Below are 15,634 nucleotides of genomic sequence, written 5' to 3' on the forward strand. Positions count from 1 at the left end.
AGACAGGGATTGGAGGGAGAGAGTTCATGGAGAGGAGCAGCCAAATATGGGTGCACCCCTGGCATCTACCATTAACCAGTCCAGTCCGACCACAGTGGGTACCCACGATACAGTGCTAAAGAAATGCAGACTCTGGAGGCCGTGCACTGGCCGCCTGTACGGGATCAGACTGGATAATTACAGTGGGAGTTTATCTGTTTTTAGACCATAATGTTTTTACAATGGTTGCTTTCCGTGTGTCTCTCCTCTGAAGTTCCCATGGTTTTGGTCCAAGTCTTTCCAAACACAGATGCTCTATAGACAGGGCCCAGGCAACAAACAGACCTCAACCTTTTCTCTTCTAGGAATGTGCTAAAAAAAATTATTTGCACTCAAAGAATTGGCTGATTTTTTTTTTACATTTTTCACCTCTCCCTCTTTCTCCCTGTCTCTCTCTTCCCTTATGTCTCCCTCTCCATCTCCTTCTCACAAATAGCATACAACTTGGTCATCATCCTTTAACTACAGTACAGCAAGTTGTGGCTTCAGTGTTTGTCTTGACACTGATTACAGTACATTGCCATAGACACATCCGCCTGCAAACGGTGGTTTGAATAGCTAAAAACATGAACTTTGCCTCTGCTGGCATTTGGCTGGAACAAATAGGTTATATGCATCTGGGGTCAGTTTTGTGGTTTTGCGGTTTTATTTGAGAGACAAAGGTCTGGATTTTGGGTGGGACTTCCTGTTTGCAGATCATTATGAAAGATGGGATTTAGATGTTCCACAGAAAGTCATGGATTGGTTTTCCCCGAAGTAGCTATTGTTTCTGTTAGGCTATATGTGGTTAGCCCACATATTATCATACTTCAGTCTGGCCCTCAAAAATCCAGAAAAATGAAAACAATCCCCACTACATTTGGCACTTAAAAAGAAGTTTTGTCTAACTTGATCACTTTGTTTGCAGTCCTGGCTGTGTGTCTATGTGTCTGCTGTGTGGGACGGGTTACACGGTTCGCCAGCTTCCACCATCACTGTAGGCTGGCACACAACCTCAACAACAGCATACATCAGACAGTCTAGAGATTCAGTTCTGAGGACACTGTCTGTCCAACACATGATATAAACTGATTTCGTCTTGCTGCAAATCTCCACCTGTCTTGCTTTTACATGAACACAGACACACAGAGACAATACAAACAATACACACCATTAATCAAAAAATGTTAGCCAGAAGGCTGACGTGTCAATAAAGACTTTAATGAAAGTGTTTTCATCCATGTTCAGAGCTCAGTCCTTGTTTCGTGTTCTCCAGCCACATTTTCATTCTATGGGGGAAAGCAAATCATTGATTGATTACAGAGGTTACCCCATGATATTATGTAGGCCTGTAACCCATGACTTTGAGGATATGATCTGAGAAGAAAAATGACAATCTCTACAAAAATCTCTAAAATCTCAACTTCACAAATAGACACAACATCTATAATTATTCTGAGTAATAGACTGAGTCAGAAAGTCCAGCCAATAAAAAATACACGTTCTCCAGCACATGCTGGTATTTGATTGCTCAGATAATAATCAATGCCAATCACCATAGCAACCCTACCTGTAGTTCTCCCCTGAGGAAGGAGTCACAGAAGGTCTGCAAACGCTCAGTAGAAATCTCACCCGGTGGCATGAGCCACGATTTGTCCAACTTGGCATCGTACAGGCCGACGCGCGGCAGATCGCTTGACTTCAGTTGGAAGTAGTCCAACGCACGTGCATTCGCCTTGTCCTTCCCATTTACCAGCACGAACAGCAACTACATACAAAACGTGCACCTTTGACAAACAGGTAGACATCGACTGCACAGCATAGTTAAACTATTTCCCTCTTGTAACCACCAAACACTTACTAGAATAACAACAAAATAGAATAAAGATGAATACAGAATGACTCATGTAGCTCACCCGGTAAAGCAGGTAGATCAAGATGCTAACAACATCAAGGTCATGGGTTAAATTTCCAAGAATTACACATACAATTTACTGATAAGTGAGTGTATGGTGCTCTTATCTAGAGCTTGTTTGTATGGTCTCTGTTTGTCTGTGTGTTCATGTAAAAGCAAGACAGATGGATATTTGCAGCAAGACAAAATCAGTTTATATTGCGTGTCGGACAGACAGTGTGCTCAGTGTGCTCTCTAGAGTGTCTGATGTATGCTCTGGATAAGAGTGGCTGCCAAATGCTAAAAAAAATTTTAATCTAAATGTACTGGTGCAAAGCTGATCTAAAATCAGCTTATGGGGACCAAACACGTTATTACTTTACCTTGCCAGTGTACTGCGGAGCCAAAGCCTCCAGCCTCCCCTTCAGCTTTTTGTAGTTGGAGCTCCCCCTATTGGCCATGAGCACTAGGTGCACCTTCACTTTGGACTGAAACAGACCCACAGCAGACTGAAAGAAAGAGGAAGGTAGGGCTTAAATATCACAAATATCACAAGATCTAAAGATGTTGTCTGTTGCACTGTTGTTTTTATGTTGCACCATGGTCCTGGAGGAACATTGTCTCGTTTTTGTTGTGTACTTGTATATAGCTGAATAAAACCTCTTGAACTTGAACTTCAAGTTTCAAGTTTCAAGTTTGGTTTATTCGTCGCATACATAGTCATACACAGTATAACTCGCAGTGAAATGGTGGAGAGTGCTCTGTCCAAACTGAGGAAAAGAAAACAGGGGTGCATAGAGAAATATAGATATTCTATATATGTGAAATATATATATGCAAAGAGAAATATATATATTCTATGTATGTACAAAATATATTAACAATGTATGTACAATATATGTATATTATGATTATATACACAATGTACAATGTATATGGTTGTGTATATATGTACACAATCTACAGAATGTACAGATCCATTTCGTATAATAACATATCTACAGTTGAACTTGAATCTAACTAAAGACCATTTTAACTAAACACGCAGAAAGCAATGCATAATGTTAACTAAGAATTGCAGGTGCCATTCCACAGATAACATAAGGGAAACATCAAACTATGTAATGCTGCAGGGCTACAGTGTTTACACCTCTGACCTGTGTGTCAGAATCAGAGATTTATGAAAATTTAAGTAAGCTCTGACTGATGCAATGAGTTTTGCACTAAACAGTGGAAGAGAGAAAAGAAGAGATTAGAAGAGAGATGGCTGTAATAACCTTGATTGTAAAGTAGTTATAAAAACCTGAATAAAACAATTAAAGCAAGAAGTGTGTGTGTGTGTGTGTGTGTGTGTGTGTGTGTGTGTGTGTGTGTGTGTGTGTGTGTTGCAGTACCACTGGATTGTATTCTGTAATGAAGCGGATGTTGTTGATGGTCAAGAATCGGACAACTCCGTCAGTATCAAGTTTTTTCATCTTCGATAGCTGCAGGTTTTCCTGATGCAGATCTGCCTGTGGACACAGACACACACACACGGACTAGTGACTGAGGAGATTCTTTTCTGCATGTTGGTTCAATTTATAGTCCGTAAGACGCTAAGCAATAAGATGTCGTATCAGGCTGACGCTTGTTGACTGAATAACACAAACATGAGGAAAATGTGAAGAACGGCCAAGTGTACCTTCCTGAAGATGGCGATGGAGTCTGAGTCGATGCTATATTTTGCCCACACCTCCTTCACCTTGCACAAGGCTGCTGGAAGGGTCTTCACCTCTTCAGCAGCGGCGAGGAACTCTTGGTAGCCATGTCCTCCTTCAGCCTGGCAAGCACATCCATCCAGAGATAAAACACAGCGAGACGGAGGATATGACTATAGTCCAAGTGAAACACACAGTACACACACACACACACACACATAGAGAGAGAGACAGACAGGGACAGGCTACAGCCATTCCCTCCATCTGTGCAACACATTCGCCGCACACACACAGGGTCAAGCTATAGCCATAGTCTCCATCTGTGCAACACACACACATACGTATACAGACAAGGTCAAGATATAGCCATGGTCTCCATCTGTGTGACACACGCATGTTCGTGCACACACACACACAGGGTCAAGCTATAGCCATAGTCTCCATCTGTGCAACACACCATACAATACACACAGAGGCAGGGAAAAGCTGTTGGCCTGGATACTTCGTCATCACACACATAATGCAGAGATTCTCGGATTTTTGCATTTTTCTGGTTTTTCTCTCATCAGTGACACATCATCTGAACACTTTCTATTATATTCTATTATATCTCATATTATTGCCATCAACCACTTCAGAAATTCTTTCAATTCTTTTACAGTAAGACTCTGGGTAAGGCTGAAATGAGACAATGAAACAAACCATTTTCTGAGAGATCAGGAAAACGGAACCTTTCATCGTTTTGTGTTATGTTTTCAACGGAAGAATTAAATGGAAATTAAATTTCAAATGGCACATCTATGCTCCAAGGTCTGTGTCCCTGCTTCCAGACTGTTTGGGTTTATGTTAGGTTGCGCCTGCTTTGGTTTACAGAGACTACAGACTGCCAATCCCACAATGCCTTAGATGCGCCCTTGTTTCCTGATCCGCTTCCTCCTCCACACGATGAGTTGCGCCAAGGGGTTGGCATTCTGGGACGGCTGCTCTGTGTTGCCACGACGCCAGGAGTGTTCTGGGCCAGGATCATGTGGGCTCACAGGGCACACTGGAGGGGAAGCTCTCTCACACACAGGCTTTTTCCCTCTTTGCCGGCTGTGTTTTTGCCATGGTACAAGATCCCTTTTTTGGTCTGTTCCGGTTTTACCCCCACAGTTCCACATCCCACATCTCCCAGACAAGCACAGTCACACACGTACACACTTCTGACCTCAAAAAACCCAACGATGACCACCTCCGCTGAGTCAATGAAGGTTTCAGCTGCAGATACGTCCGTCAGTTTGGGGATGGAACTCTCTGCAGGGGTTGCAGAAGGTCAGTACATCTGATCTGTCATTGATGGCTACTGCTTGGCTTTATTTGCAGTTAACATGCAACACGATTCACACATATCTGTCTTACCCAGCCAAAATTAAATATGATACAGAAATGTATCTGTAGATTATTACATCTACGCCATCATTCTTCTTTACAAAACACATACTTAGGAAAGCCGCACAAAACTATTGGAATTAAACAAGAGAGCACAGACATGTGGCGTGGACAGCGGACCATGTGATTTGCATGCCACATCATTCATTCTGTTTCCAATCATCCTTAATAGTAGCTAACATTCTAATTCTGTAGCCACCCCATTTATTCTAGAATCACCCACAGAAAACCTGAAAGGGAGAGGCTGAGATGGATTTATTTGAAACACAACCTTACCTTTATCTGCTGCTAGGCTGCATGTGAGTAAGGAAAAAACAAAAATGAACAACATTTTGGCTGAGCGACGAGAGAAGACAAAATAAGGAAAGAATATAAACTCTTTTCCCACTATTTTATGCCCCACTCATTCAAATCATGTGACATATTTGGAGTGGTGATTGGTGGATATGTGAGAACTAAGCAGGTGTCTTTGATATGCTGGTTTTGGATTACGTGTCATAGCACCAGTGAGACTTTGTCGACAGGAACTGTGATGAACAGAATCATTATGCTTGTAAATGATAGAGAAAGCCAATGGGTCACTTCTCAACTGGCACTGAAATCTATAGAATATAACGCTAATAAAAGTGTATCACTGACAATGACTTCCGTAAACACCTCCCAGTACCACTGCTCAGTGTGAATGAATGCTTCACACTCTCCCACATCATGAAGAAAGCACAAATAGGACAAAAAACCTCACAAAGTGAAGCACCACATAGAGCTAGTTGAAAGTGTCTACTCATTGTCCAGATCTGAATTTATGTGGTTAATATCTTCAAGTACTTGTTCCGAAGACACACTATCAGCAAGTTATTAAGCCAGCAACCCAGTTGCTGCCAGGACACTACATTCTCCAAAAATTAAGGGAAAAAATGTATAAAATTTCATATGATCCAGCCAAACCAGAATCAGATGGTGCCTGAACAGCTTCTTGTCCCAGTGGTGTATCTTTAGTAAACAAGCATAATTGCCAGTCATGTGGATTCGCCATACCTTTGCTGCCATGTCCTGTCACTCCACCCAGCCAGTTTGCTGGGATTCTTCTAACTGTGTTTCTTTATAATACTATATGGTAATCCACATCTGGAACACTTTAGGCATATTTAGAAATTACATCTCATTTCATAGCTGACACACAGCCAAACCAAATCTCCATTTCTTGCAGGATAAATTCTCAAGATAATGGTATATCCTGCAAGCATTTACTACATCACATGAATCACATACACTGCCTGGCCAAAAAAAAAAGATTACCACCTGGATTTAACTAAGCAAATAGGTAAGAGCCTCCTATTGGATAATTACTGCATGGGTGATTATGTTTCAGCTGGCAACAAGTTATTTAACCCTAACTGATGCAATGAGTTGCTTCTCATTTGTTAAACAACCATGTCGAAAGACACATCCTGTAGTCGTGGAAAAGATGTTAATCTGTTTCAGAAGGGTCAAATTATTGGCATGCATCAAGCAGAGAAAACATCTAAGGAGATTACTGAAACTACTAAAATCGGGTTAAGAACTGTCCAACGCATTCTTAAAAAGTGAAAACAAAAAAAGTGGGGAAACAACATCTTCGAGGAAGGAATGTGGTTGGAAAAAAATCTTGAATGATCTTAATCGGCAATTACTTAAATGTGTGGTGAAATCACATCGTAGAATAACAACAGTAGACATCAGGGATATGTTTAATAGGGAAAGTAAGAGCATTTCCACATGCACAATGCAAAAGGAACTCAAGGGATTGGGACTAAACAACTGTGTAGCCTTAAGAAAACCACTTGTCAGTAAAGCTAACTGGCAAAACGACTTCAATTTGCTAGGGTGTATAAAGATTGTGGAGTAATAGAAAAAGGTCATGTGGTCTGATGAGTCCAGATTTACCCTCATCCAGAGTGATGGGCACATCAGTGTAAGAAGAGAGGCGGCTGAAGTGATGCACCCATCATGCCTAGTGCCTACTGTACAAGCCTGTGGGGGTAGTGCTATGATCTGGGGTTGCTGCAGTTGGTCAGGTCTAGGTTCAGAAACATTATGTGCCCAAATAATAAGGTCAGCTGACTACCTGAATATACTGAACAACCAGGTTATTCCATCAATGGATTTTTTCTTCCCTGATGGCACGGGCATATTCCAAGATGACAATGCCAGGATTCATCTGGCTCACACTGTGAAAGAGCAGTTCAGAGAGCATGAGACATCATTTTCACACATGGATTGGCCACCACAGAGTCCAGACCTGAACCCCATTGAGGATCTTTGGGATGTGCTGGAGAAGACTTTGCGCAGTGGTCCAAATCTCCTATCATCAATACAAGATCTTGGGGGGGGGGGGAATGAATGCAACTCTGGACAGAAATAAATGTTGTGACATTGCAAAAGTTTGTGGAAACAATGCCGCAGTGAATGCATGCCGTAATCAAAGCTAAAGGCGGTCCAACGAAATATTAGAGTGTCTTTTTTTTTTTTGGCATGGCAGTGTAATATATCTTCATAGGGCTCCCTCTAGTGGAGCTGAGTGGAACAATGGGGTGCCTCCACCCAGGTAGCAAGGGTTGAGCTGTCAAGCACATGTCAAAATATTAGCCATGTTCTTGTGATTTGGAGCTGTGAGGTGGGCCTGACCATTGCAGGGGTGGTGTGTGTGAGCGGGTGTGTCTAGGTGCATGTGCTGGGAGAAGAATGCGTTCTAGTTTGTTCCAGTTGTAGGTTCCCAGTAGCACAGTGCATGTGCAACAAATAAGATGACTGCAGGTTGCATCAGCATGAGGCTTCACACAGAGCTTTAAGTTCCACTCAAGCAGCCTGGAGAATGAGCAAAAGCCATAGATAACAGAATTCTAACTGAAGAGAATTATAACAATAGAAGAAGAAGAGACAAGATTATGAAAAAAGGAAGTCATATACAGGACAGATTTTTTGAAGTTAATGTATGGCATAGGATGTTTGGAAAGCTAGTAAATGCTAGTAAAATGTGGTTAGTTTTAAATGAACATTGCCATGTAAACATTTGCCACATAAAAAATAAGACACATAATTCCATAGAAGATTTTTAATGACGAAGCAACATAATTATCTTAAAAGCACATATGAATCTTTTCGGCATATGTCTTATTGCATCACCAAAACCTAGTCAGTTATAATGAGTCCTAATCGATAACTACAACACACTGTTATGTTAGTTGTGATGATTATGAGAAGACAACAGGAGTACACAGATTAATAATATCAGTGTTACTGTAGCCACCCATGTCTGACAGAACTCTTGAAATCTTGATTGAGCTATTTGTTTGAAGTTTATATAAAGACTTTGAAGGTGTTGCCTAAATAATGAAACATTTTCTTAGTGAGACACTAAATAAATAGCTTTAACAAAAAAAGGATATAAAGTTGAGAGCTGGCAGAAGTGGGTTATAGTCTTGAATTCAGAAAACATACACACCTACACACACGTGTGAACAGGGCCATATTTGAAGCCTGTGCAGACCCCACCCCCAACTCTGACCCCTCTTGCTCAATGCACTGGTGTAGGCTAATTAAAATACGCTACATGTAATCTGAAGGATCATTTTCACAACCTACGAATCAGATGAAATTTCAAATGTATGCCGAATTGCCCTTTCTCCTTTAAATATTGATTTATTGCAATTGCAAATAAATTCATAAAAATGTAAAGTTTGTCACATAAACAGTCATACATGGTATAACTGGCACTGAAATGCTTTTTGTGGCCAAGGAGAGATACAGGGAAATGGATGCGGATTAATTAATAAATAAATATGTTCGTAAAATAAGTTAAATTAAAATTACATTCAAAATAAGTTACGTGTTTCTTAAAATATCATGCAGTGTTTAATTTGGCAGTCGAAAACAGAGCGAGCCACAGGGCTATATCATCACATGTTCTCGGGTCTGAGCCGTGTTAAAGCTTTAAACTATTACAGCACGCCAACATGCTCGGCGAACTGAGAGCGGCGAGAGAGACGATCCGGTAGAGCTCATTACAGCACGCGAAGGCGTCAGGGCTAACATATGCTCTCTCTGCTGTGTGCGAACAGAATGTCAGAGGCAAGCGCTGGACACCTCACGACACGACACGAAGAGCCAGAACGCTGAAGTGCTCGGGTCAAGCATGCATCTTGAGGACCTGGAACAAGGAAATAATTCGTAATGGATTCCTTATTAAATGTCATATTCATATCTCTAACTTTTGATGAAACGAATGTATGGAACATCTGGAGAAAAACTCCAGTGAGGAAGGTGGGGGGGGGGGGTCCTCTGTGTCTATAACAGGCTTTAAGGTAAAGCTGTTATATCATTAGACCCAGTGAAAGCTGCTGAATTGTATTATATCATGAGTCAAAGGAATTCTGCTGCTTACACTCTTGTACATTTCACATGCTGAGCTAGGCCTAAGAAACCGTTAGGCAGTGCTCGTGTCTTATGTAAGCTTACCTTAAAATACACCACATTCTTTGGATCCCTCACCCTGTTCTCTGTATAGGGAGTGTGTGTGTGCTTGTGAATGGAAAAAGGGTTTGACACTAATGGTACAAGAGCTTGTGAGAGATGGAGGGGAGTAGAGAGGATAAGACCAAGTATGAAAGGAAGGGATCGACAGCAGACAGAAGGGGGGAAGGCAAGAGATGGGGGGGGGGGAGCCCAGGATCCTAACCTTCCTTTGTTTTGCGATTCTGCGCTTGCCCCCAGAAAACCTCACCACTGCAGACGAAAGGAAGGGGAACGACAATCCCAAGCCTGCTGCGCTGTTACAGAAGCATTATTGATCCGTCATCCGTACTCTCTAGTGCAGATCAGAGCGCAAGCTCGAAACAATCTGTTGCCCATAACGTGATATTGTGTCTTGTTGAGTATGATGGCTAAGACACTGAAGGGAGGAGAAGCACTGGCAGGGAGTGCAGAGGTCAGTGACTACAGGGAAAACACAGCACAGTGATATACTGCTGCAGAAATTGTAGATAAACACGTGCTGTACCAAGTGAGGTCCATGTGGAATTCACTCTATGAGAATCCACATGGTGTAAACACTGAACGTTAACTCAGTGCTGACCATCCTACAGTGGGTGATGAATGATCAGGCACTTAATAAATGAGGTGTGTGAGAGAGAGAAAGAAAAAAATCTGGAAAGTTCCATAAAACAGGAAAATAACTGCAGACTTGCATTAATGGCCAAAAACGCCAAGTATGCACAAGAAAAAGGTGCTTTTGAGGCTTTGACTGTTAATCTAGCATTTTAAGAAAAGCTGGAGGCTACTAGAGTTTCCTAATATACTGTAAGGCTGAAATTACATTTCAAGGGTGCTTGAGGGCTTTCCTTGGTCTGTAAAGACTGGCCTACATTCCTGAAGTAGGCTAGGCTAACTGAAAATGTGTGTTTTGGGTTAAGGTACTGCAAGTGCCCAATATTAGACTACCAATGCTATTTAAATATGCTACAAATAGCCAGTTTGTAAATAGACCTGATGCATAAATTGCATAAATTTTCTGGCTGTACTCCAGATTAGGATGAGCTAAGACTAACCTGTCAAAAATAATTTTCTCCAAGTGCCCCAGCAAAGACAAATATAAACAGTCTAAGAGAAGTGAAAAGGTGTAACTATAACATGAGAGATGAGGATAAATAAATAAAAAGTGAAAAAGAATTTGCACAGATTTTTTTTTGTACTTTTAATCTTAAGCGTGACAAGTTCAGCATTTTTGAGACTTTGCTTGTGCAGTATATGGAGTGGCCCTTGCGTTCTGCAGTTCTGTACCATCATTAGCAAATAAAGACGATAAACACACCAGCACTCGCAGACAACTGGAGACTCCTCAAGCTCCAGCACCTTCAGGAGCAAGGCCTCCAAACCAGGCCAGAAGGGCTTTGGAGAGGACATCCCTGGCATGCAGCATCTTGACCTGGCTAAACACTAACTCCATGCTTCTGACATTACATTTGACAGTAGCTTTATTCCGGCTTCTGAGGTTCACAAAGCTCTCCATAGACGGCACGGTAGACTTTGCCTGTCCTTGGGATTGATCTTTATAGATGTGATGGTAATGAATTGTTAAAGGTGATGATTACGCGAGAATTAGTTTGGTTTCATTTAGTGGTTTGAAAACCATTTGTTTGTCGTTGCCAGGCTGAGGTACGTTTCATGGCGTCCCTCTCTCACTCACTGTGGTTTGCCTGTGGGAGTCTTATGGGGACATGGACGTGAGCGTTTCGGCTAAATGTGGAATTGTGTGGTTGTCCGCTGCTCCTACTCTGCTTTATCCCTGTCTGGTCCTCTCTCCTCCCCTGGGCCCTTCCACTCTCTTATTGCTATTAGGCTTTAACCTGGACAAAACAATAATCGGGACATTTAAAAAACACACCACCACACATTTCTAAAAATGAATTAACACCGTTCTATAAGTTGGACATCAGTCAACAATTTCAATCAAGGTAGCCAAATGGAACAGATTTTGGGTGTAAAAAAAATAAATAAAAGAAATCAATGTCTCCCATTCCTTTCTAAATGACCACCGACATTTGGTTGCATTTGCTCCCATTTTCAGTTTGAGTGTAGAGCAGTACAGAAAAGACTCAAGCATTTCACAACAGCATGCTAGCATTGTACTGATGTTGCTGTAATGATACGAGTACATCAACAGATTGAGGCACCTCCTGAAGAGATGCTGCATTTATGTTCCTTGTCAGCCTATTTATGTACCATTTTCTCTGGCTTAATACATACATATTTAGATATGTATTTATGAACTTGAATTGCAAATTCTTTTTTTTTTTGTGAATGTCACTGAACGTGAATGTGTGTCACCAGCCATCCTAGTAACATGGCTAATCTGATAAGATTCAGTTATCTAAAATCAGCTTGATGGGTTTATGAGATAGAATTTAAAAAATCTCAGTGATGTGAATGTTTTGTTATTCCAGACATGATGGGAGGCATCTCTACAAATATTAATGCTTGTGACTGAACTACAATTCATCGAGAAATCAGACATTAAACATTTTTTAGAAGCAAGACCCAACTCCTTCATGTACATATTTTAAAAAACTGTTTATATGGACATTCAGATACAAATTACATCACAAATGGCATCCGAGTATGCAGAGAGAAAGAGTTTAAACCAAAAACACACTCACATTGTAAACTAAAGAATAATAATATGCACAACATGTATCATATAATAATGTGCAAAGATGGAAAGAAGATATATGATGGGAATGGAACACTACCAAAGGTGGCAGGCATTTCTTTTCCACCCTGACTGCACAACTGGACATTATGTATATTTGTGCTCGACAAGCCAATCCAACAAACCTAGACTCGCGCACCCTTTATGGTTACTGATCCAACTTCTCACCTGGACTCCCCCAGCAATTTCCAAAGTTCTAGAACTGGAGACATTGATCTGACTATAATTTTCAGCTAACTCGATTCACAGCAACTCTCACCAATACCTTCCGAGTCTAAACATCTCTGCGAGCTGAACTGGGTGGAGCCCGCCCGTCTGTCCGAGAGCTTTGGCTTTAGACTACTATTTACAGTAGTACCATAGCCACTACAAAAGTTAACACACCAGAAAGAAGGGGACTACAGAAATGGAACAATCCAGCCTTCTTTACCTAATGCAACTCTTCAAATAGTCTAAATTGGGCACAGGGAGAGGGTCAGATCACAGGTACTGAAGCCTTTGTTTCCTGGTAACACTGAGAAACAAGAGTGCATAGACTGCAAAGTACCTAATGGACAGGGGAAAGAAACACCTTTCCATCTTACTGAGCTTTCAGAGAGAGGGCAGGAATTTCCTTAATCTAATACAATGTTCCACGTGACTTTCATCAACAATGGAATATAATTTAACCCCTACACCACAGAAAACTAAAAAAATATGCTGGCAAATTGATAAACTAGAAAAAAATTATGATTCTGAAATGTGTTCTATTCTTTTTACCTAAAGTCTGAGAGTTGGCTAGGAAACAATGTCACTGAAAGCATGTTTTAATGGAGCTGACTCTGGATATTGTAACAGATTACAGAACAGCTGAGTTTGAATGCTGTCTCCAACATCCAGCACTTCTTACTAAAAGTACTGAGATATGACGCTTGCACCAAACAATTTACATACACATTGGTAAATTCTGACCAAAAATAGCCTGCTTGTTTTGAAGTTTGTTAATAAATTAGCTTGTAAATTGGAAGTAAATGGCACTGAAGACACTGCAAATGCCATTTTAAACTGCTTTAAACTAAATCAATAAGTCACTTCAAACAAACAATAAAATCTATTGATACAAAAATAAAACAAGCCAAACAACAGAAATTACCATAGGCTCACACATATAACCGAAAATGTGCTTCACAAATCTTTGGAACAAAAATTCAATGGACAAAATATCAATATTTAGAAGATAGTGACACTTAGCGTAGCAAGAAAAAATACTATGTAATTTAACTTTAAAATAATAATAAAAAAATTCCATCGCCACTCAATCCATTCTGAAATGTTGTTTGGAAGTTGCATATTTGACAGAACTATTCTAATAAAAAGGGCAAGTGCCCATAATCCGATTAGGGGTTATTAAATTCCAGGAGAAAAAAAGCACAATTGATACATCCCGAACTTAATCATGTTATATAGCCGCTCATGCAAGCGGTACCATCATGTTGTGTACTACATGGGATCATTTGAAAGTTTCTTGGTTTACAGTCACATTTTCTGTTTTCACTTGAATAGGAAAAAAAAATATGCCGCAGAAATGGTATGTCAAGGAAATATAATAATAATAATAATAATAATAATAATAATAATGTTTGGTAACATTTTTGTTCTATACTAGTTTATTTGCATATGGTGACTATTCAATTTTAAAGGTATGTCTTCTCAAAAAGACCTTTAAGTAGGAGGTAATTTTACATCAACAGAAAAATCTAAGCAGGATTCTGTATTCTACTTTATGACACTTTGTCCCATTTGCATGCGCAAAATTCCTGCAATCCATAACAACTGGCTGATTTGTCTTCTTAGTCCATTCTTTTCTCGGATGAGATTTTGAGAAATATTCCATTCAGACGGTTTCCTTGTTTCATGTTGTATGGAATAACACCACAGTTCCACAGCAAAGAGCAAGTGGGGTCTGTCTCTTGATGGTTTACATGGTTCCCCTCCTGCTGCAGTCAATATGGTAGGCATGGGGCAGCCATCTTGTCTGTGTGGGCTTCTCCAATAAGGATATTAAATGTAGTGTGGTATGCTGAAGATGTGATGTACAAACTTGTCCATTGTAGTCCAGACACTCTGTGCACATGTAGTTTGGTGGCCACTAGCGGCCCCCTAGAGCCATTACTGCATGCATATGTGCAGAGAAACGTGCCAAAGGAAGAAGTAATAATCGAGCTTTTTTTTTTTTTTTTCAGCCGTGCAATTTCTCAGTCAGTCATCTCATCTTTGCATTTAAAGTTCTGTTGAGTTACATATTTAAAAAATAACCAAAACAAACCAAAACAAAAAAACACTTGTAGTGATGTACTTTCCTCTCTCAAGTATTCATTTGTAAAGCGGTGCATTTCATTTTCTGTTTGTCCACAAAAAAAGTACTTTTTCCACTCCAAAGTGACTGACTTGCTAAAAGTTTCGGAGTCGGTGGAGCTGAGAGGAATGGGAATTTAGTATGGGGAGAACCTGCTGTATCCTCCCCTATAGAGGGTTGCCTGCAGGAGAAAGAACCAGGTTAACCCACAGCTGCTGCCAATATGGCCTCTCACCTTAGACAATGTCAAAAGTTCACATTCTGTAACAGGCAATGCTTAAAATAAGTAAATGAGTAAATTTACCTCAGCAAAGTGATTAAACTGTACTTTTTATGACCTGTATGAAATCTCCCCTCCCACCACCCCAACGTCTGATCCACCCGGTGAGTTGACATTTGACACACTAAAGAGTGGGATAGGGCGGGACAGCCATACCATAGCTCCAACTCCATACGCGGCAGCCGCTGGTGCTGCCAGTGCTGTGGCGTAGGGATCTGCTGCGTATACACGGCCATAGCTGAGGAAAGAACCGGGGGTACACCTTTTAGGCCAGAGTCATTCAATGGACATCTGTAATGGCTAGTGCCATTTCTGGGAGGACAAACTGGAGAGAGGGAGCTGGTCTGCAAAGGGGAAGGCTGTGTTGTGTGTGTGTGTGTGTGTCTACCTTTAAAACACACTGGTGAGCTGGTTAGCTCCGCCGCTAATTCACTAACCTGTCACTGTAGGCTGCGGCTGCAGCAGCGGCCGCCGCTGCTGTTGGGCTGGCTACTGCTGCTGGCTGGGCATAGCGATAGGCTGCGTAACCACCCTAGAGAGAGAGAGAGAGAGAGAGAGAGAGAGAGAGAGAGAGAGAGAGGGGGGGGGGGGAGAGAGAGGGAGAGAGAGAGAGGGGGGGAGAGAGAGGGAGGGAGGGAGAGAGAGAGAGAGAGAGAGAGAGAGGGGGGGGGAGAGGGAGAGAGAGAGAGGGGGGGAGAGAGAGAGGGAGAGAGAGAGAGGGAGAGGGGGGGGATAGGGG

At 41.3% G+C, this 15,634-nt stretch overlaps 2 protein-coding genes across 15 annotated transcripts in view; both read right to left on the reverse strand.

The window, feature by feature from the left end:
- Positions 1-1,218: 1,218 nt before the first annotated feature.
- erp27 (endoplasmic reticulum protein 27) lies at positions 1,219-5,423 on the reverse strand. Its single transcript, XM_027013555.3, has 7 exons — positions 5,314-5,423; positions 4,817-4,902; positions 3,594-3,731; positions 3,307-3,423; positions 2,296-2,421; positions 1,589-1,786; positions 1,219-1,307 (listed from the first exon to the last, which is right to left on the reverse strand). Exons 1-7 carry the CDS (start codon positions 5,366-5,368, stop codon positions 1,263-1,265), a joined length of 765 nt encoding a protein of 254 aa, XP_026869356.1. The 5' UTR covers positions 5,369-5,423; the 3' UTR covers positions 1,219-1,262.
- Positions 5,424-12,122: 6,699 nt separating this feature from the next.
- The window catches only part of rbfox2 (RNA binding fox-1 homolog 2), a 36,998-nt gene continuing 33,486 nt past the window's right edge, over positions 12,123-15,634 (reverse strand). For 11 of the 14 annotated variants that reach the window (XM_035522410.2, XM_081710473.1, XM_035522635.2 and 8 more), the window contains 3 exons: positions 15,333-15,427; positions 15,052-15,133; positions 12,123-14,796 (listed from right to left, as the gene is read on the reverse strand). In XM_035522410.2, coding sequence (XP_035378303.1) covers positions 14,752-14,796; positions 15,052-15,133; positions 15,333-15,427 — 222 coding nt within the window. In that variant the 3' untranslated portion in view covers positions 12,123-14,751. Of the gene's footprint in view, positions 14,797-15,045; positions 15,134-15,332; positions 15,428-15,634 lie in introns of those variants that run through there. The other 3 variants (XR_014122622.1, XR_014122623.1, XR_014122624.1) reach the window with 2 other exon arrangements.

This window comes from Electrophorus electricus, chromosome 3 (genome assembly GCF_041902795.1).
Source record: "Electrophorus electricus isolate QZ-2024a chromosome 3, ASM4190279v1, whole genome shotgun sequence".
NCBI classification, from domain to species: domain Eukaryota; kingdom Metazoa; phylum Chordata; class Actinopteri; order Gymnotiformes; family Gymnotidae; genus Electrophorus; species Electrophorus electricus.